This window comes from Bos grunniens, chromosome 22 (genome assembly GCF_055505025.1).
Source record: "Bos grunniens cultivar Pamir isolate PY7600 chromosome 22, Bosgru_T2T1.0, whole genome shotgun sequence".
Lineage (NCBI taxonomy): Eukaryota > Metazoa > Chordata > Mammalia > Artiodactyla > Bovidae > Bos > Bos grunniens.
Genome location: NC_141186.1, coordinates 50,373,163 through 50,392,937, shown reverse-complemented (window position 1 = coordinate 50,392,937; position 19,775 = coordinate 50,373,163). Strand labels below are relative to the sequence as shown.

General features: G+C 56.1%; 4 protein-coding genes across 8 annotated transcripts; 1 reads left to right on the top strand and 3 right to left on the bottom strand.

The window, feature by feature from the left end:
- Positions 1-46: 46 nt before the first annotated feature.
- Positions 47-4,367, bottom strand: ZMYND10 (zinc finger MYND-type containing 10). 3 transcript variants are annotated; one of them, XM_086367922.1, is made up of 12 exons: positions 4,074-4,367; positions 3,698-3,806; positions 2,673-2,789; positions 2,496-2,549; positions 2,242-2,376; positions 2,063-2,151; positions 1,873-1,973; positions 1,383-1,555; positions 1,008-1,133; positions 801-922; positions 557-682; positions 47-469 (listed from the first exon to the last, which is right to left on the bottom strand). In XM_086367922.1, the coding sequence occupies exons 1-12, from the start codon at positions 4,163-4,165 to the stop codon at positions 394-396; spliced, it is 1,320 nt and encodes a 439-aa protein (XP_086224048.1). In that variant the 5' UTR covers positions 4,166-4,367; the 3' UTR covers positions 47-393. The 3 variants fall into 3 exon arrangements, with proteins under 3 accessions (XP_086224048.1, XP_086224046.1, XP_086224047.1); XM_086367920.1 differs by having other exon boundaries at positions 4,121-4,338; XM_086367921.1 differs by lacking the exon at positions 3,698-3,806 and having other exon boundaries at positions 4,074-4,312.
- Positions 4,368-5,773: 1,406 nt separating this feature from the next.
- NPRL2 (NPR2 like, GATOR1 complex subunit) lies at positions 5,774-9,068 on the bottom strand. 2 transcript variants are annotated; one of them, XR_015151633.1, is made up of 11 exons: positions 8,897-9,068; positions 8,275-8,366; positions 8,004-8,172; positions 7,743-7,851; positions 7,240-7,376; positions 7,052-7,149; positions 6,892-6,932; positions 6,684-6,777; positions 6,491-6,608; positions 6,081-6,223; positions 5,774-5,990 (listed from the first exon to the last, which is right to left on the bottom strand). XR_015151633.1 is itself a non-coding variant. In XM_086367923.1 (11 exons), the coding sequence occupies exons 1-11, from the start codon at positions 8,972-8,974 to the stop codon at positions 5,923-5,925; spliced, it is 1,143 nt and encodes a 380-aa protein (XP_086224049.1). In that variant the 5' UTR covers positions 8,975-9,068; the 3' UTR covers positions 5,774-5,922. The 2 variants fall into 2 exon arrangements, 1 of the variants encoding a protein (XP_086224049.1); XM_086367923.1 differs by having other exon boundaries at positions 6,896-6,932.
- A 109-nt stretch (positions 9,069-9,177) lies between these two features.
- On the top strand, positions 9,178-12,151 carry CYB561D2 (cytochrome b561 family member D2). 2 transcript variants are annotated; one of them, XM_086367929.1, is made up of 4 exons: positions 9,178-9,280; positions 9,704-9,852; positions 10,319-10,356; positions 11,320-12,151. In XM_086367929.1, exons 2-4 carry the CDS (start codon positions 9,726-9,728, stop codon positions 11,821-11,823), a joined length of 669 nt encoding a protein of 222 aa, XP_086224055.1. In that variant the 5' UTR covers positions 9,178-9,280; positions 9,704-9,725; the 3' UTR covers positions 11,824-12,151. The 2 variants fall into 2 exon arrangements, with proteins under 2 accessions (XP_086224055.1, XP_086224056.1); XM_086367930.1 differs by having other exon boundaries at positions 9,178-9,313.
- An 820-nt stretch (positions 12,152-12,971) lies between these two features.
- On the bottom strand, positions 12,972-17,765 carry TMEM115 (transmembrane protein 115). The gene is made up of 2 exons (XM_086367924.1): positions 16,470-17,765; positions 12,972-13,767 (listed from the first exon to the last, which is right to left on the bottom strand). Exons 1-2 carry the CDS (start codon positions 17,318-17,320, stop codon positions 13,563-13,565), a joined length of 1,056 nt encoding a protein of 351 aa, XP_086224050.1. The 5' UTR covers positions 17,321-17,765; the 3' UTR covers positions 12,972-13,562.
- Positions 17,766-19,775: the final 2,010 nt, after the last annotated feature.

Sequence of the window (19,775 nt, the reverse complement as noted above, 5' to 3'; positions counted from 1 at the left end):
CTCTTAACAACCACGACGACCTCAAGGGGCCACGCGGAAACAGGCGTGTTTGTGGAAGCTAGCTTTACTTTACAGTACTAGAGGAAGAGGGTCCCCACATCCGGCCCTTGTCCCCCCCCCCCCGCCCCCGCCCCCGCCCCCGCCCCCGCCCCTCCCACCCAGTCCTCCTGCCCCAGCCTGGGGAGGCTGCACCCCAAGCCTTCCCGCCTGATAGAGCAGGAAGTGGGGAACGCTTAGCTTGGGGGGAGATGGGTCAACAGCTCTTCCCGCCTACTATCCTCACCACCTGGGAGGCTGGGGCACTTGCAGAGGCCAGATTGAGATCCAGAGGTTTTGGGGGGACACTCGAGTGGGTTGTAGGCATGGGTGGTTGGCCCTCAGCAGCTGCAGCCTTCACTTGGCTCTGTCCCCCTGGACTGCCAGGACACAAGCCTTTCCATGCTTCTCCCAGTGCTTGACTTGGCACTCCCTGCAGGCAAATGGGCCGGTGAAGATGCAGTGCTCCAAGGGGTATGGGAGTGGAACTTAGGGGTCCAAGGTCCTGGGATGCCCTTACCTGCAGCAATACCACTCATTCTGGCACCGGGAGCAACGCTTGGAGGCCTCTGCACTGCAGTAGGCACAGCGGGGCTGCTCTGGAGCCACTGCCTCGAGCACATCCAGTCTGTAGGTCTCAGCCCACCTGGAAAATGGGTCCGGAAGGACTTGCTGGACCTGTGGGTGGGGGGACAGGAGCAACCCCACCCACATCCACGCTGCTACCTCCCTTATCCCTCTTCTGCTGGCTTAGGAGGCCTCACCTTCGTGCCTGCAGCCTCAGGTCCTGCTCCGAGGGGCTGAATACATGCCACAGCTGATGCTTGGCGATAGCCTGCCACTTGCCTTTGTTCTCTCGCTCTAGCCGCTCCCAGATTTCTGGGATCTGGGGAAGAGAAGCAGAGAGTGGCAGGGAGGAGGAGCTGGTCAAGTGAGCAGTGGTCCTGACCAACTAACTTCCAAGAGCCTACCTGTTCCAACACCAGGTCCTTCTTAGGGGGCTGGGCTTCAGTCAGGGCCAGGTGAGCGAGGAAACCCTGCAGGTCTGCCAGGTTGGGCAGCTGGTCGAGCAGTGTGTCTGTGAGGAAGGCCCGAAGCTGCAAGGGTGTCCAGGGGAGGCCAGTGTGAGGCGGTGCTGACCAGAGGGTTGGGGAACAGAGAGGGCCTGGGCTGGGCTGGACTGGGCTGAGGGTGCCAGTGGGACCCAGGTCCCACTAGTTGCTGTTATCACCTGAGGCCCAAGGTGTGGAGAGAGGGCTGCGGCTGAGGTAGGCGGGCAAAAATAAACATCAAGGGTGACCCACAGCAGGGCAGGGGCTGTGGACACTCATGTAGGAGTTTCCTACCTTGAGTAGCTGTCCTTTGGCAAAGCTTGTGAGGCAGTAGCGGGCCCGGGCCTCAGGGCTTAACAGCAGGTTGTATAGGGCGATCCACACCTGCCCATCCAACTTGCTCAGTTTTTGCTGCTCTGAGGGGGTCACTGTCTGCCAACGGCCGCTCTCAAATTGCTGCAGCTTGCCTGGAAAGAGGAACCAATGTACGGGGTGAAGGCATTGCGTGCGCTTTGAATGATCCAGCTGCGTGGGCCATAGCACACACCCACGCTGGGGTGGGGCTCACTTCAGAGCAGCGTGACTCCTCAATAGTGGACACACAGGCCTTGCCTGCAACAGAGTCCAGGTCTAGGCCCACTGTGGGGGAAACATCCTGGTATTTTCTTTGGGCAAGGGGGCAAAGTTTATCTGGCTGCAAGTGGCCCACCCCATCAATCCTGGAAGATGGAAGATGTCCTGGAAGCAGTGAACTGGGGCTTAGGCGGGTGGAGGAGGACCTTACCTCCTTCCCGTCGGCTCCAGGGACTGTGCTCCAGTAATTCCACCAGGAGACAGGGCAGGTTGTGGGTGCTGAGCATGCGGCTCAAGGTGCTCAGGGAAAGGCTAGGATGGGGATGGGGAGGTGAGTGGAGGTGACAGGCCCAGGCTCCCAGCCCTCCACTGCAGGCCCCAGGCCTGACTGGGTTGCCCACCTGTCCACACAGTCTGTGATGTAGCGAAGCACTGAGAGGGCCTTCAGTGCAATCTCAAATTCCATCAGCTCTGCCTGCTTCTGCAGCTCCTGGGGTGGGGGGTAGGGTGGGGCACATGGTGTTCAAGCTAGGGGGGACTGGGGTCTAGCCCTTGCCAGCCCCAGGGCACCTCAGCCCACCTGCATGGGGCTGCTGTACTGGGACTCCTCCTCAGGAGGGGCACCACGGCCACTCTGGGCCACCAGGAGAGTCAGTTTGCGGTGGCAGTAGTCCACCAGGTCCAAGACCGTGTCCTCCGCTGACTCGCACACCTCCTGAAGGGCAGGGAGGGGGAAACGTCCTGGCTCTGATGCTCTGGCCACACAGACACAACCCCCCTCGCCGCCAGACTCTCGCCGAGGGCAGTAGCCAATGGGCAAGGTGGCTGCCTCACCTTGTGGAAGAACATTGTCTCCAGGAGGTTGATGATGGAGGCCTCGTGGTGTAACTGTCACATAAAGAGGATAGGGCCCAGAGCTGCTGAGAGCGGGATACGGGCTACCAGCCACCCTCTCTAGTCCAGGGCTGTCTGAAGGGGCGGGCAGGGCTATGCACCGACGGCCCAGCTCACCACCATGTAGATGGGAAACGTGTTCTGGGGCTTGAAGTCCTCCAGCTTGCACAGCACAGGGAACACCTTCTGCTTCCACATCTCCACTGCAATCAGCTCTTCCACCAGGGTCGGGATCTTTGAGGGGGAGGGCAGAGGACAAGGGGTGAGATGGGCCTGTCTTGGCCTGCCAAGAGGTCAGCCCAGTTCAGCCCTCCTCAAATTCCCGTGGACCCCTAGGCTCTCCTATGCCCCATGAATTCCTTCTCAAACCTCTCTCCTGCACCTTGAACCTTCATTCCCAGCTGCCTCCAACACCTCTGGGAGGGTCTCCATCCCCCAGGCTTCATATGGATTGGTCCTTGCCTTGTCCCCAGGCTGCCATGCTCCCCCTCTGCAGTTGAGCCCTTGCCCCATATCCCCCATCCAAGTGCACCCTCAGGCCAGCCTTCTGCTCATGCCTCCTGCTCATGCCTTCTCTTGTCCTTGTTCTCTCATCTTCAGAGGCTTTTGTGTGCCTTGGCCTCACTCTTTTCTGAGGTCCTTCTATAGTGCCCTATTCCTACCCCACCCCACCAGTAGGGGGCTCCACTTTTTCCTTGCAGAGGAACCCTTTTGTCAGTGATGATTCAGGTCATCTACTGGTGCCACCTCCTGGCTCACATTCCAGTCAAGCCAACTCCTGGTTTCTAACTCCCTCTCTCTCTCTCTCCTGTTGGGGAGGTTGTTCCCTTCTATGCCAAAGTTCTGCCCCACTTCACTGGGGGCCCCTCTCTAGCCTGACAGGCTATTCAGGAATGCCTTTAGAACTTGGGCCCTCACCCTACAGCCTAGGCTGTTCTAGGATCCAGGACTATCTCCCTAATCAGCTTGCACCCTGCTCCCCACCAGGCATGCCAGGGTCCTACACACTCTTCTTTCTCCTTTGGGGAGGGCCGAGGTGCCCATCAGAGGGAAGTGTAAGCACCCAGTTTCTGAGAGGGTAGATGGGTGGTGGGGTGTGGGGTGGTAAAAAGGCAGGAACCCTGCCTGTGACTCCAGCGTACCTTCCCATGGGTGACCAGCAGCTCCTGGATGGGCTCTCCCTGGCTGGCCGTGGCATCGAGGATGGCCTGCATGTTCAGTTTCTCCAGGTTCTCATGCTGCTGGTTCCACCTGCCCCGGGTTGTGTGTGCATGTGGGTGCACATATGTGCAGTAGGATTGGGGGTCAGGGCTGGGTGCTCTTGAAGCCTAACCCTATTCTGAGGGGTCTAAGGTGGCTCAGGACCATATAACCCTATCTCAGAGAGCTTTACCTCCCCAACTTAAGGGCCCCTCCACGCTGGGCAAACCCTCCCCTCAGAGGACTCTGGCCCACACTCCCCCAACTCAAGGACTCTGACCCCATGACGCCGCCTGACCCTGTATTCAGCGGCCTCACCCTCTGGAGCCCATATCGCGCAGCTGGAAGCTGCGCAGTCCCCGTACTAGCACATCAGCCTCGCCCGGCAGCAGCAGCTCCAGGTCGCCCATGTCTCCGCAACGGACCGAGAGCGTGAAGGTGGGGTCTGGCTCTCCACGGGCAGCTGCTGGCTCTGGGGTGGCGATGCCGACACGCTCGGGGACCACGGTCTCCCGCGGGGCCGAAGTCTGGGACCCTACAGTTGCGGAGCTGTTGCTGCGCGTGAGTCCTCGCCACCATGGAAACGGTAAGCTCGGCGCCTGCGCAGTGCTACCTGGGCCCCGCCCCTGCTGGGTCCTCACCCGCCAGCGTCTTGCTTGCCAGTCAGGCTGCGGGCAGCAACTCTTTTTGGACTCCTAGAGCTTTCTCCCTCACAAACGGCTGCAGCTCGAGGGTTCCAGACTCCTGCAGCTTAGGCTCCCTCCTCAGATGGATGTCAAGTCGGCCCGCCCGCCACCAGCTCTTCCAGTAGCGACTCTCTTTCCGCCCACATTTGATGCTCCTCTCTCTGGGCTCCTTGCTCCAGCATTTCTGGCGTCCAGCTCCACCTCGTTGGCTCTATCCCCAAAATACTGCGCAGGGCTCACAACTTCTCTCCTTCCTAGTCCGGGCTGCCATCACCTCTCATGTTACTGTTACTGGTGGAAATGGTTCCACCCTTGACCTTCCTGAGCTTTCCTCTGCCTTATAGCATGTGGGATCTTATTTCCTGGACCAGGGATCGAACCCCAGCCCTTGGCAGTTTAAGGGCTTGAAATCCTAAACACTGGACCTCCAGGGAATTCCCACCAGGAGTCTTTTAAAGGTGTATATGAGGGACTTCGATAGTTCAGTGATTAAGACTCCACGATTCCAATGCAAGGAGTGTGGATTTGATAACTGGTTGGGGAATTAAGATCCCACATGCAGCGTGGCTAGAAAAAAAAAAAATTGTACATGAGACATTCCTTCCTCACTTGACAGTGGATCTGGCTGCCTCTGGCCTTCAAAACATTGAATACTATGGTAGCTCAGATGGTAAGGAATCTGCCTGAAGTGCAGGAGACCCAGGTTCAATCCTTGGGTCAGAAAGATCCCCTGGAGAAGAAAATGGCTCCAGTATTCTTGCCTGGAGAATTCCCCCAACAGAGCAGCCTGGTGGGCTACATGCATGGGGTCACGAAAGAGTCGGACACCACTGAGTGACAAATAGACGTCAGAGAGATTTCGGATGTCCAAAGCAGCTTATCCATAGCTCTGCAGAATCAGGCTTTTGCCTCCTGTCCTACCTCCCGATTTTGTTTCTTGCCCCACTCCCCCTTGCCCTCTATGTTCCAGTCCCATGGGCTTCCCTTGGCTTCCTCACATATCCCAAAGCAGATTTTGATTCAGGGCTTTTGCACCTGTTACCTCTGCCTGGTGTATTCTTCCTTCTTCAGGGTTTGGTTTACACTAGTTCAGCTAGGCCTTCCTTGCCCACCTAATACAGAGCAGTCTCAGCTCCTATCCCAATTCACTTTTCATCTCAGCTTTCTGATTGTTTCTTTCTGGCTGATTATTTCAGTTTATAATTAGTGGGCACTTTTACAGGCCCATTGTCGGTTCTGCCCACCAGATGGCGCTCCAGGATGCCAGGACTAGGGGTATTTCATTCACTACTCCTCTCTGGTGGCTGGCTCAGAGGTAGTCTTCAATAAACGTAGGTTGAAACGGATGACTTTATTTACAGAAATGAGGGTCAACCTTAGGACAGTATGGACTAGTTTTCTGGTCTAGTCCTCATGCACCAGGCAGGGCTTAGCAGAAGAGAGTAGCCATAGCTGCGTGCCTTGTCCAACCGCCACCAGCCTCACTTCCAGCAGATGATGATGTTGGGGTCGTTTTCCAGCCGTTCATCCAGCTCTTGGTAGCTCATGCCTGTATGGTGTGGTGGAGGTGAGGTCAGGAGCCTTGAGGGGGTTGGCCACGCTGCCCTGACCCCACCTCAGCGGTCCTGCCTGCTTCTACCTGTCTTGCAACAGATCTCATCGTAGCTGTGGCAGCCTGTGTATAGCCTGGCAGGGTGGCTCCGCTCATCCCGAGACACCCGCACAGGATACTTCTGTAGTCGCCGGATGAGGTTCTTCATAAGCCCAAACTGGATCAGCTTCCTGGGATGAGTGTCAAGGAAGAAAGAGGTGATGCTCTGGGCGAGGCTTCCTTCTAGCCAGGCCAGTCTCCCCTCCGGTTTTGTTTCCATGACCAGACTGGTCTCCAAAACCCATCACCTCCAGGAAGCCTTCCTGGATTAGCAGTGCCATGTGATTCTGCTCACTAGGTGTCTCCTGCTTTCTCTCTGACCCAGAGTTCCAGAGAGACACAGAGAATGTACCTCCCCTCAGGCAAACCTCTCATGCTTCAAGGAGCCCCCCTCTGACCGTTCATCAACGTGCTGCAGCTGTTGGGGGTGGCGGCCAATGAGATCTCTCACAGTAGTTCCAGGGCTCAGGCTGCAGTACAACTGGAATACATCCCGGAGACTGGCCCTCTTGTGCCCTGCAGGCATCAAGGGTCAGCTCTCCAGGTGGCCCTGCCCTCCCGGAGATGGCCTCCCCCAGGGCCTGACAATACCTTCCTTGGTCACATAGGATAGACACGCCTCCTGCAGGGACTTGTCGTCCACCAGGTCCTGGACTTTAGGTGTCGGGCAGTACACATTGGAGTACTGGAGGGTAGTAGGCGGCACAGGGGCTTGAGTAAGGGGCTTGGAAGTCTGACACAGCCCCAGTTGGGCCCAGTCACATGATCCAGTCTCCACTTATTCAGACCCCAGACTCACCTACCTGGAGGATGGACACCAGTGTCACAACGCCATAGTACCTGGGGGAAACAGTAGTGCTCAGCTTCTGAGGGCCATGCCTTCCCAGCACCTACACTCAGGGTCCCTGGGCTCCTCCTGACAGGTAAACCTGTCCCGGGTGTCACTGTTCCCCACTCACAGCAGGTTCTGGATGGCAATGCGCACCAAGTTGAGCTCCACGTCTGCCTCGGCTGAGATCTTCTGGACGTGGCGGAAACCGTCAATGTAGGGCAGGATCTGGGCAGGGAAGAACAGGTTCAGTAGAAGTGGGATGAGGCCAGGGCTGAGGCCAGCCACAGGTCATGATGGCCGGGGTGGTGAGCGCACCTGCTGTGTGGTGAGGTCCCACTGTGAGTTGAAGAAATCCTCCTTGTCTTTGGTAAAGACAGGCACATCATACTCCTGGGCCACAGGGGGGTCAGGCCTCTGCTCAATCACCTTCAAGTGGATGGTGTTGGATTCATCTGCAGGGGATCCCACCCATATCCTCAGTGCCAACTCTTCCAAGAGGCCCTCAATTACCAGGCAGTCCTCCCAACCACCCTTGAGGCAGACAGGTGGCTCCGGGTAGGATCAATCTCCTCCTTTTATGGAGCAAGAGACTGAGGTCCATTCAGGGGAAGAAACATGTTCAGGGAGCAGAGCCAGAGAACTCTACTGGCCTCCCCCTCCCCAACCCCATCATCCACTGGACCCTGGACATCGTCAGCCAAGCTCATGGCTATTTCCTAGCCGCCAATTTGTCTTGTCCTTGACTGGGCCCACCTTCCTCTACCACTTTCCCATCCCTCCTCGACCCCTCTGCTGTCCTTGTAGAGGCCAGGCCATACCGATGGGCAGAGTGCACCGGCCTGAGGCATTTAACTCCTCCAGCAGGATGGTCATGATGGGCACCAACTTCTGCTTGCTCTCCTCCGTGGACACGAAGCTGCTCTCTAGCTGGATGGGGCATGGACAGCATGGTTGGCACACCCCAGGACCCTTGGCTGGCACCCTCCCTCACAGGTTCCCAGGTCTGGAGGGCTTTGGAGACACGCGAACAACTTCCCTAATTCTGCCTGCCCATCCATGCAAGCCCATTGTGTGCAGACCTCCAGTGTGGTCAGGTAGCCAGCCAGCTTTTTGACGATGGGCTCAAGGGCACAGGTCTTGGCTTGGGCGTCACACACAAAGCCTAAGTTGAACAGCAGGGCATTGCGGCTATACTTCTTGTGCTCGATGCACACGGGGCAGCCTATCAGTTTCTTCTCCATGGCTGTGCTGGACGAGGGGAACAGGTAGGAACAAAATCAATCTCCTCCTGTCCCCAGGTCTGTCCACGCCTCCTTGGGAGCCCTGCCCACTCCCCAGCTAGGGGCTCACACAGTGATGAGCTTGTTCTGCAGCTCTGGCTTGGTGATGATGTACACCTGGACGGTGTCAAACAGCTCCCGGGAGATGAAGTCCTCAGGGACCTGTGGAAGGGAGTGACAAAAAACCCCTTAGAGGACCTAGTACAGAGACTAGGCAGAGTACACAGGGTGACCTTCAAGACCTAAGCTCTCTTCTCCAGGGTTTCTCCTCTCTCCCATCCACCCAGGCCTACTCCAACTTTGTTTCCACACACACATTATGTTTTCACCTACCTCCTGGCTTCTGCATATGCTGTTCCCTCCACCTGGCACACTCCTCCCACACCTAAATTTCTATGCATGCAGGGACACTAGTGGATCACCACTCACACCTCTCATAGGACCTGGCACCTCCCTTGGGCCCACACAGCCCCATTTTCCACAATCACTGCCTATGTGATGTTTGTTTGCTTTGCCACACCGGGAGCTCGGGACTGGGTTTGAATATACTTGTGGTTCACGATTCCCCGCGAACGAGGGAGCGGCGTGCCTGCGTGCAACACGGGGCACTGGGTTCCATCGCTTCCAGCCAACTGACTGAACTCCCTGGAGCGTCCCTCTATCCCCCATTGTCCCGCGAGCCCGGATAGCACCTGATAGGTGATCTTGGGTCCCAGCGTAGGGTGAAACTCGCTGAAGAATATGCATTCGATGCGGCAGCTGCTGCCCATGGCGCTAGTGGGGCCGGGGTCTGTAGCTGGGGCCTCTATTCCTGGGAGCACCTGTCAGAAACAGACCAGAGGCTTGGGCCGCCAGGTCAGACACGCCTGCGCACTGGTAACACCCGCGAAGCCATCTGCTCAACAGCGCCTGCGCAGCGCAACTCAGCCGTGTGGCTGCGGAGAACAGTCCAGGAAGTCCCGGGTGGGTAGGCGTCGCACCCGGAAGTTAGGCGGCGGAGCGGCAGGGCGCGCGGCTAGCGCCCGAAGAATCCCACTTGTTCGGGACCGAACCACCTCCTCGGGTCGGCGCTGCGGGTGAGGCAGGCGAATCCCTGGCGTGTAGAAGCAGTAAGCCAGCTGCACGTGGGAAGGGTGTGCGCAAAGAGATTGAGGCTGTAATTTCGACGCAACCGGGAACTACAGTTCCCGTAGTGCTTCACGCCCCTCCAGCAGGCGCTCCCGTCCTGCGACGGCGTGATGCACTCTGGGATTTGTAGTCTATTACACGGCCTTGCGTAACTTACCTGGAAGGTGGACCAGTGATCTGTGCCAATTCAGATGCGGATACAGGCTGACAGGCCACCAGCCCGCGACTATTTCTGGGCCCTGCCTTAATGCTGTCCCTTCCTACCTTAACTCTTTGGAAGAGAGTGGCATTCCTGCTCCGCCACCCTTGCTCCAGTTAGAAGAGTGGACAGCAAGCACCAGAGGCCCTTGCTCACTCTGCTATGCTTTCAGACTATAGCCGGCCTGATTGATCATGGCCCTTTCTGTGGAGACCGAGTCACACATATACCGAGCTCTGCGCACTGTCTCCGGGGCTGCTGCCCACCTTGTGGCCCTGGGCTTCACCATCTTTGTGGCTGTACTTGCCAGGCCTGGCTCCAGTAAGTACAATGCATAGCTACTGACTTTTGGGAACTGTCACTTTTCCTGGGGAGCAGGGGCAATAGGAAGCTTTGGGTCTGACTCTTGGGAAAGGCCTGGCTGGCTCAGGGACATGCCGTGCTGGAGGGATAAGCAGGGTGGAGTAGATGAGAGAGAGGGCTCTGCCAGCTTGGCCAGGCCCCACAGAGTACCTGGCTTCTCTTGTCTGGGTGCTGCACTTGGCTGTCTCTTGCAAAGTACAGGGGGAAAGGAGGGCTGAGAGAAGTGTTGAAGGGTGGCCTCTGATCCAGGGAGGATCCAGGAAGAGAGAATAGATATGGGGTCAGCTTGTTGTGGTAAGAGAGAGCTTGCATTTTGGCAGCACCTCCTTGGGTGATGGGCTGCTCATTTTCCTCAGTTTGTGGGGATTGGTGTGGCTGGGTTCTTCTTGCTTGAGCCTCATGAGGCTTCCTCTTCTCATTCCAGGTCTCTTCTCCTGGCACCCTGTGCTTATGTCTTTGGCTGTAAGTAGTGAACCTGGCCAGCTCTTAGGGGTGGGAGGAAGTACAGCTCTGGGGGTGGTCTTCAGTTTAGTCACTCAGTCATGTCTGACTCTTTGCGACCCCATGAATTGCAGCACACCAGGCCTCCCTGTCCATCACCAACTCCCGGAGTTCACCCAAACTCATGTGCATCGAGTTGGTGATACCATCCAGCCATCTCATCCTCTGTTGTCCCCTTCTCCTCCTGCCCCCAATCCCTCCCAGCATCAGTCTTTTCCAATGAGTCAACTCTTCGCATGAGGTGGCCACAAGTACTGGAGTTTCAGCTTTAGCATCAATCCTTCCAATGAACACCCCAGACTGTAGTGGCCTCTAAATGTAAATGGACACTTAATATCTATTTGGAGGGGTGGGATGTGGGGTTGGAGGAACTGTAGGCTCCAACTCCTGCCACAGTTTATATCTGAGACTTGAACTAGGGTAATCAAGATGCAGGGCAAATGGGTTTGTCTAAGTACAAAATGATGCTTTAGCCACCTCCAGGCCAGAAGGTTAATATGCATTTGGGTGTACCTGTGCCTCCTGTCACCTTAATTTACAGTGGTGCGCCTAGTATTCCCTGAAACAGGGCACCCATGTGGACAACTCTTGCCAAGAAATTGTATCCAGGCCTGTCAGGAAAACAAAGCTTGTGAATCATTTATAACTGCCCCATCTCAAACCTTGTTTGCTGGGTAACACAGCAGAGATGACATTTCAGAGTAGTACCCAGGAAGAAGTGTGGAGAGGTACCTCTTGTGGTTACTCAGAACACATGTTCTGTCCCAGATAGTTTTCCACTCTTGCCCCAGCAAATACTCTAGTCAGTGGGGAAGAAAATAAAGGGCACTCTGCCCACACTAGCGGGCAGCTTAGGTTGTATCTAAAACTCTGCCCTTCTGCTTGGCAGCACTCCCATTTAGTGTCCTATCTTTGTCTTCACAGTTCTCTTTCCTGATGACCGAGGCATTGCTGGTGTTCTCTCCTGAGAGTTCATTGCTGCGCTCCCTTTCACGGAAGGGCCGAGCGCGTTGCCACTGGGTTCTGCAGCTGCTGGCCTTGCTGTGTGCATTGCTGGGCCTGGGCCTTGTCATCCTCCACAAGGAACAGCTTGGCAAAGCCCACCTGGCCACTTGGCATGGGCGGGCAGGGTTGCTAGCTGTGCTGTGGGCAGGGCTGCAGTGCTCGGGTGGGGTGGGCCTGCTCTACCCCAAATTGCTGCCTCGATGGCCCCTGGCCAAGCTTAAGCTCTATCACGCCACTTCGGGGTTGGTGGGCTACCTTCTGGGGGGTGCCAGCCTCTTGTTGGGCATGTGCTCACTCTGGTTCACTGCCACAGTCACCGGTGGGGTCTGGTACCTGGCTGTGCTTTGCCCTGTCATTACCAGCTTGGTCATTATGAACCAGGTGAGCAACGCCTACCTGTACCGCAAGAGGATCCAGCCGTGAACTCTTCCCAGCCTTGGGAAAGCCTGGATTTGCCCCTCAGTGTGGAAGCCACGTTTGAGGCCTCCTGGACTCCCTCAGCTCGCTCATGGGATGCCTCAGGCCCTGGGGCAGCCAGAGTCCTGTGTGTGACACTGTTACTTGCTCCTCATGCTGCGGTGCCTCCCCTTTCCTTCCTTCTCTACCGGCCCAGAGGAGTTTATGGATCATGTGCCTGGATGAAGTTGGGGTTGCAAGACTATCCCCCACCCCCAGCAACTCAGCCTTTGCTGGTATGTCCAGAAATTACAGAAGAGAAGAAAGTACAATAAAGTGGAAAAAAAAGACTGAAGGGACTTCCCCGATGGTCCAGTTATTAAGACTCTGAGCTTCCAATGCAGGGGGTGCAGATTTGATCCCTGGTGGGGGAACTAAGCATATGCCACGAGGTGCAGTCAAAAAGAAAAAAAAAAAAAGACTGAAAAGACTGGATGGGAGGAATAGCCCAGAGGTGGGGATAGTTCTTGCTAATACCATCAGCAGGAACAAATGGGCAGCTGGGCAAGATGGGGACCTGTCCGTGGCTGCTCACGGAGGGGCTGAAGCTCTCCTGCGACATCAGCCCCTGGGATCTGGCTGCTGAGTGCCCTACGCCCCCTGGGGCCCTAGCAGGTCCTAGGGCTGTAGCTGCAGCTGTGATTGGTGGGGCTGTGTCCTTTCAGTTTCCCCAGGTGCCCACTGTGTTGGGAGTTTCGACTGTGATGGTCCAATCTGGGCAGTGACAGGATGGGAGCTGGGGATGGGCTGCCTCCACAGGTGCCAAACACCAAGCACTCTTGTCTTCAAAGTGAACCATGGGTAAGAACAACTCCTTATGATGAGAGGCCCTTAGTTATCAGATCTTCAGGCAGGGCCTCCCTGACCAGGTAGTGCAGGCAGAGACAATAAGTAAGGGTCTGAGGTGACAGCTCTGGGAAGGCTGCTTGAGTGGACATGTGGTGGTGAGGCAGGGGAGAGTGTGACAGGGGGTAGGGAGAAATGAGGGCAATGGGGTTTTTATCCAGCGGGAATAGCCTTCATGACCGAGCCCTGGAACCTGAGGTCCCTGTCTAATCCGCAGCTGAGCATGGCGAGGGGGCTGCACAAGGTGGTCTAACGGAGCCCAGGAGCCATACCTCAAAGAACTGCTTTATTGATACTGCGAGGCAGGGCTTGGCTGCCCACTCAAGTGGTCCTGTAGAAAATACCTGGGAGCTGTGGCTGCTCTGGGCTGGAAGCAGCCATGGCCACAGCAGGGGGAATCAGAAATCTTGACATGAGCGCAGTCTTTCTGGGGGCAGGCAGGGATGTGCAGCAGCCCTGCGCTGGCTCCTGCACTGGCTGGACCCCCAGAATGTTTTTGGCAAATCCTTGCCTTGGCTCAGGGCTCTCAGCAACCAGTGTCAGGTGTGAGGGTTGGCCCAGGAGCCATGCACCAGTGTCCGTGCAGCCGCTTGCCTGAGGCTGCCTGCTGAGGTGCAGTCTTACCTCAGATGGCCTGGGCTGGCTATGCTTCAGAGGTCCCATGCCTGGCAGAGTGGTTGTCTGGAGCTGGAACCAGGTAGCAAGAGTCCTGGGTAGTGTTGGCGAGAAAGAGCAGAAGGCTGTGGCAACCCGCAGCAGGCCTTCTTCCCTCTCCTCAGAGCAGTCAGTGCCCTGGAGTAGCTGAGAGGGTGTCAAAGGGGGCTTGGGAGAGGACGTGCTACACTCAAGGTGGTCTAGAGTTACAGCGTCGGGGGAGCTGCCTCAAAGGTGATCAAGCTGGATTCTGGGACAGCCCCCTTCCCTGGGAGTGTGGGGGCCTTGTCTGACGGCATGGGGCTATCCACCTTGGCCCCAGCCTCCTCTTCATCGTCGTCCATGCTGGGCCAGACACATTGGTCCTCCACTCGCTTCAACCGCTCGTTGAGGGCCTTCAGAGCCAGTTGCCTGGGGCCGGGGAAAGATGACAGGTCACTATGGGTCTGAACGTGGCTCATGCCCTGTATTCTTTCCCTCAGGAAACTGACTTGCCTTACTGCTCACATGCCTCTCAAAATCCTATGTGTTCTCCTTCCCCATTGTGGGGCCCAGGGCTCCCCAGGGATCCGATTAAGGCTGTCTCTGCCATCCAAATAAGGACCCCAAAGGCTGTAGAGCACTCCCTCCATAGTTCGGACACCTCCCGGCTGAGAATGCTGGGTGCCCACCGGGCTGCCCCCAGGCATGGTTCTGAGGATGGTGCCTAAGGCTAGACAGAACTGCGACCCAGGGCAGATGGTGGAAGGGCAAGTCCCTGGACGCATGAATTTCTGCTGGGCACCAGCATCACATTGAAGGCATAACTTCTCCCCATCTCCTTGTCAGGAGTGTTGTGTCTCCTTGTCAGGAGTGTTGTGAACCCCCTGGCAAGGGTTTGTGGGGAGGTTTGGAACTTAAGCCCTTGCTTTGGCTGTCAGCCTGGGAAAGCAGGGCCAACTTGGGTTAGCTCACCCCTCCTAACTGACTCTTAGCATTGGCCTTCCCAGAAGAACCCCCAACACTACCAAGACCTGGGTTAGAGCAGGAACACATAGTTTCCTAGCGGGAAGAGAGGAAGAAAAAACAGCCCATGTGGGTAGGGCACAGGCCAGGCCTGTTTCCACTGGGCAGACCCCTGGAGACCCCACCTTCAAGGGAAGTGGGGAAGTTCGCTAGAAGAAGGTATATACGAGGACCTGGGACCCTGCCCACCAGGAGGTAGGCTGCTCATGCTGCCAGCTAATATTCCTCATAGTGGTCACTGTGGACCCCTGATGCTTTCAACTCTGCCACCAGCATGGGAGACCTATATAGCCTTCCATGTTCCAGAAGAAAACCAAAATCTCCACCATGCCAGGGGACATGACAGGAGGAGCAACAAGAAGACAGGCATACAAAGCCCCAGCATACTTCCACCCTGTCCTTCAGCCTGGCATCATGGCAAGTTGGCACAGACAGGACAGTCCTTCCCTCTGCTACCCAAGCTCCCATTCTGGACGCTGCCTTCCCAATTCTGTTGAAAACCTGCCGAGGTAGAGAGGTAGTGGCATGCCCATCACTCTGTCACAGGGTCAAAGATGGGAAACCCTGCCTCCCACTATTACTGCCTCTTTGGGGCAGGGAGTGTGGCATGCAGCAAGAGATCAAACTGCTTGGTAGAGTGACCCCTATCCCCAAGCAAGGTAACAGCCACAAGGCTATGCCAGGAACCCCCTTCCTGACACCACTACCCCAACATGCCTCCAACTGTCCAGTTTCTTGGGGCTGTGAAGGTTTTTCGAATGTCCAGCCAACCCAGCAATCCAAGATTTCTCACTAGAGGAGGGACCATCACTGTGGCCTGGGATCACCTGAACATCTCTAAGGACAGTTCAGTTTCCACTAGGCCCGGCCCTTCTGGCTGCATCTCCTCCACCAGTTAAGGTTAAAGATTAATAAAGAACTCGGTCTCTAGGATTGGTTAGCCACGGAGACACAAAGTAAGGCCCACAGTCAAGCTCTGTGGCACGCCACGTGCACTAACACGTAGCACCTTGGACCACAGTACTCTGGCTTCTCTAGTTGGAAACTCCTTCAGGAGACGCGTGTGTCCCTCACGCCAAAGCCCCAGTGGAGAGGAGGCACCGGAACAAGTCCAACTGAATTTGTAAAGTTGCCTGCTAAGAACTCATCTCATGGGTGCACAAAAGCAGAAGCCTTTGACAAATGCACAAAATTGGAACAGAACCTGCTCTAGATTTCACAATTCAAGTAATTGCATAAAAAAAACAAAAACCACTCAACAATAGTGTTGGAAACAGAGCTGTGACCACTCTGGTGAGTCCATAGACCTGGGAGAGAGAGAAAGAGATGGATTAAAAAAAGATCTGTCTTGCCCTGGCCAAGGTGCATTAAGTGAGTACTTCAGCTGAGACTCCTGATGGTGCAGATGGCTTGGTTTACAGATAATGAAAAGGCTGTCTCCATTCCCTGGTGTGGTCAGCAGGCTCCCTTGGTGGGTCACGTGGCTGTCCCATGGGTTTGGTGACACACGCCTGCCAGAGTCGGTGTATGTGGGCCAGTGGTCGTCTAAGTCGTTATACCCCAGGCTTCCCTGTTAATAAATAAGCTGCAGAGAAGCACGGCATCTGAATTTAAGGCCCAGGAAGAGGGTGGAGTCCAGCACTTGGAAACTGGGGTGGCCCCAACCACCTCATAAGGATCCCAGGTCTCCTTCCCTGTCCATCTCTCACAGGGGAAAAAGGACCAGCGGGTTGCTTCTGGCTCCCATGGGACCAGTGTCTAGCATGCCAAGATTCTGAGACGAGGCCAGGGTTATGTGTACCTGGCTCTCCACTAGCCCTCACACAGTTCAAAAGGAAGCAGGGCGTTTCTTGAAACTTAAGCACCCTGGGTGAGAAAGACAACTTTTACTCCCTAATTTTGGAAAGCACTGTATGTAGCCCAGATACCGAAGTGTTGAGATCAAGGCCACAAACTGGATTTTCTCTGAGTCTGCCCCCAACATCTTACTGTAAACCTACATACAGCTGCCAGCCTACATACAGCAAGCAAGCACCTCAAAAGATGGAATGTGACCTGATCTGTAAGATTCTCCTAGCTCAACAAGGTTTTGGAAGATTCCACAGTACCTTCTCCGCTCTGCGTCCTGAGGGTCTGTGCCTGGGAGGCTGATGGTAATGGAGGATGGGGCGCCCACGTCATAGCGCTTCACTGTCTTCTGGCATATCTTTACTTTCACCAGGAGGCCATGCACCAGGTTTGCCAGCAGGCCCACCACAGGCTGCAGGATCTCGGGGAAGAAGGTGGCGAAAGCAAAGTGGTCGGCCATGTCCCCTCGGCCTCGGCTATGGCGCTGGTAGAAACGAAGATACACCCAACTGGAGATCAGCCCAAAGCCATAGGAGGCCAGTGCCGGGCTCTGGAGCAGTGTGGCCAGCCGCAGCAGCAGCAGCAGCCCCAACAGCAGCATGGGCACCACACTGACACGCACCTGGGGCACTCGCAGGACCACACAGTCCCCCATGGTTTGCTTGAGTGCCACCAGGACACCACCTAGGAAGCCGAGGGCGCCGTGGATGCGGACAGTGAAAAGGTAGACCAAGTTGAAGGAAGCCATGTAGGTGAGGAGGTAGGCGAAGGCCCCCAGCAGCCCCACAGACACGTTCACCACTGAGAAGAAGATGAGCAGCTCCAAGGCCCCCCAGAGGGGCTCCAGCAAACGTCCAGCTACCACTACCGTGGCCAGGCTGATGGCCACATCCCACACATGCTGTTCCATCAACCCATGGGTAGCCAGGGTCCAGATCCAGAAGTTGGGCGGAAAGAGGTAGCCTGGGGTGACCGCCAGGCAGCCCGTGTCCACGGCGAAGGACAGCAGATACAGAAATAGTACCGCCGCGCACAGAGCCTTCACCACCACGCTGGCGCTGGACAGAATGGCCCCCAAGTGTTGGCGGGCGCCCGGTAGGGCGCGCTGCATCTTCCTGGCGGGCGTTGGCCTGAAGGAAGGGTTTAGTGGGCTAGGGGCCTCCCCGGGGCCTCTTCCCAGTCCGGCCCCGACGGGAGGCCCGGGCCCGACCTAGTCACTGGCCTATGGCCCCGGTGAAGGCTTCTACTTCCGGTCGGGTCGACTCCGGTCCCAAAGGGCAGAGCCGGGCCTGGTCGGTCGCGGGGCCGGTGCCTAGGCCCCTCGACGGGGATCTGAGGAAAGGCCCTGAGCAGCTTAGACACCACCGCCTGCCCGCCCGCCCTGTGTGGCCACAGCGCCGACCGGGCTGGCGGTGATCTCAGGGCTCGATCTCCTCCATCCACTCTGGGGCCTCTTACGGTCCGCGCGGCACGGAGGCTAGTTCTGGGCCGGAGTCAAGTCTGGTCAGCTCCGCCTCGGCCTCGGTCTCGGTTTCGACAGTACCTCCTCCCTTCTCAGGCGCCGACAAACAGGGCGCTGCGCCTGCGCGCCCCGGGCGGCGGCAGGAAGCCCTCTGAGCGTCGGCCTTGCGGCTCCGCGGCATGCTGGGACATGAAGTCCTCGGCCACACTGGGACCTGCGGAGATCTGGGTTCTGGGTAGAACTAGTCCCAGGAGGCTGTGCGCCAGGAGAGGTGGGTGTGCTTGGGAGTTGTAGTGCTCAGGACCGTTTCCGCCGGTTCTCCAGACGTGGGGGGAGGGCGAACGACCTCTGGAGAGCGGCGAGAACCGGCGGCTGCACAGCTGCAGGCCACGCACTTTCTGAATTTCCCGGGAGGCGTGGCTCCATGTCTGCCGGTACATCTGAGTGGGTGTGTCCTTGTAGGCAGGTGTGCGAGTAAGAATGTTCGATGGTCCAGCGGTCGCGAACTCCTGGAACTTCCATGGTCTGGTGTATGCCTGAGCCAGGTTGGAATTCTTGCTCTGTCATTTGACGGATGTGTGGCATTGGCCAAATTCCCGAACTTTATTGAAACTCAGTTTCATGGACCGTTGAATGGAGATGATGACGGGAACTACCGTGAGGATCCAAGGGGACTGGGGTGTAAAATGCAGTCCACCCTGGGTGCTCAGCGAGTGTGTTGCCCAGGCTGCCCTTGTGTGCAAGTGAGGTGGAGCCCATACTTGAACTCCGGTCTCCAGCCCCAAAAGGGGTGAGGCCAGACCTATCTCAAAGACTCTTCCTCACCCAGTCAATGGATGATCCTGATGGAGAGGTCTCTCCACACAAACTTGGGTCAGACTGGCCTTGGACCTCCACCTCACTGCAGTGGTGGCTTCAAGCAGCCACATGAAGCCACCTGTGCAAAACTGAATTTTATAAATGTGCATATAATTAAAATAATTATGTAACAAAGTACATTTTTAAAGTGCAGAATCCCTTCCTTTCCGCCAGCAGTACAATTGCTGACGCGTGCATAGCCTTCCAAATCACAGGTGTTGCTATGCCTTAACTTTGGGGTCTGGGTTCCCACTGGATGCCACGCCGGGGTAGAGTTGCCAGATTTAGCAAATCAAAATACAGACCAATGAGATTTGAATTTCAGATAAACAATTTTTTTTCAGGATACGTGTGACTCCAATTTTTATAGTTATGTCCCATGCAATGTTGGGAACATACTAAAAAATACTAGTTGATTATCTGAAATCCCAGTCAGATTGGATGTTCTGTATTTTACATGGCAGATCTAACTCAGGACCTCTGGGGCTGTTGCAGAGCGTGGGAGGGGTCTCAGGGACTGCTAGTCTTTGCTATGTGGCCAACCATTGTGGAGGGTGAGGAAAGGTGTCTTCACTAACGCCTCAAATGCCCCCTTTCATTTATTTAGCATCTGAGGTTCCTCAGCCACAGTCCACCTCATCTCAGAAACCTTTGGTGGTTTCTTGCATCTGGGAGAAAGGATTTCTCCTGTCTCAATTTGCTCACCAGAAGTATGGAAATAAACTGGTATCTAACTCTTAAGGTTGTGGTGAGGACTCAGCTGGGTGAGTGTAGAGTATGGAATGTGTACAGTAAGTGTCAGTGGGAAATCTCTGCACTGGTGGTTGTCTTTCCCCTTGAACACAAAGGTCACACAATAGGGTTCACTATTAAGAGTTAGGATTAAAATGGACAAGGGTGTAGGGCTTGCCAGAGGGAGGCCTGAGAGGATTTGGTGAAAAGGATTCAGAGTTGTGTTCCAGTGTGAGCAGCAGTGGCCAGAGAGGCCCAGGCCTCCTCTGGGCTGGGAAGGAGCCTCCATAATGCTTGCAGGGGGCGGGCAGAACTTGGCCTCCTCCAGACAGCAATAGTGGCCCTCCAGCACCAGGTCATGAACTTGGACCGGGTATTCACTCTTCATTCCACGTGGAGGACCTCCTTACTAGGCCCTGGTCTGATCCCATTGGCCAGAAGCTTGCATCTCATCTCCATCTTCTTTCTTCCATGGTCTTGGCCCTGAGCCTCTGGGAAACTTTTAAGACAGTTT

Bases quoted from the DNA above. Each gene is read 5' to 3' on its own strand.
- NPRL2 (XM_086367923.1), bottom strand. From the start codon at position 8,974: ATGGGCAGCAGCTGCCGCATCGAATGCATATTCTTCAGCGAGTTTCAC. The intron at 6,933-7,051 runs GTGAGTGGGGAA...TGTTTCCCCCAG, and splicing joins ATTGCCATCCAGAACCTGCT to GTACTATGGCGTTGTGACAC. The intron at 5,991-6,080 runs GTAGAAGCAGGC...CACACCATACAG, and splicing joins TGAGATCTGTTGCAAGACAG to GCATGAGCTACCAAGAGCTG.
- CYB561D2 (XM_086367929.1), top strand. From the start codon at position 9,726: ATGGCCCTTTCTGTGGAGACCGAGTCACACATATACCGAGCTCTGCGC. The intron at 9,853-10,318 runs GTAAGTACAATG...TTCTCATTCCAG, and splicing joins ACTTGCCAGGCCTGGCTCCA to GTCTCTTCTCCTGGCACCCT. The intron at 10,357-11,319 runs GTAAGTAGTGAA...TTGTCTTCACAG, and splicing joins CTGTGCTTATGTCTTTGGCT to TTCTCTTTCCTGATGACCGA.
- TMEM115 (XM_086367924.1), bottom strand. From the start codon at position 17,320: ATGCAGCGCGCCCTACCGGGCGCCCGCCAACACTTGGGGGCCATTCTG. The intron at 13,768-16,469 runs GTACTGTGGAAT...CCCCGGCCCCAG, and splicing joins CAGGACGCAGAGCGGAGAAG to GCAACTGGCTCTGAAGGCCC.
- ZMYND10 (XM_086367922.1), bottom strand. From the start codon at position 4,165: ATGGGCGACCTGGAGCTGCTGCTGCCGGGCGAGGCTGATGTGCTAGTA. The intron at 1,556-1,872 runs GTAAGGTCCTCC...TCCTCTTTCCAG, and splicing joins CTGGAGCCGACGGGAAGGAG to GCAAGCTGCAGCAATTTGAG. The intron at 923-1,007 runs GTAGGCTCTTGG...TCTCTTCCCCAG, and splicing joins AGGACCTGGTGTTGGAACAG to ATCCCAGAAATCTGGGAGCG.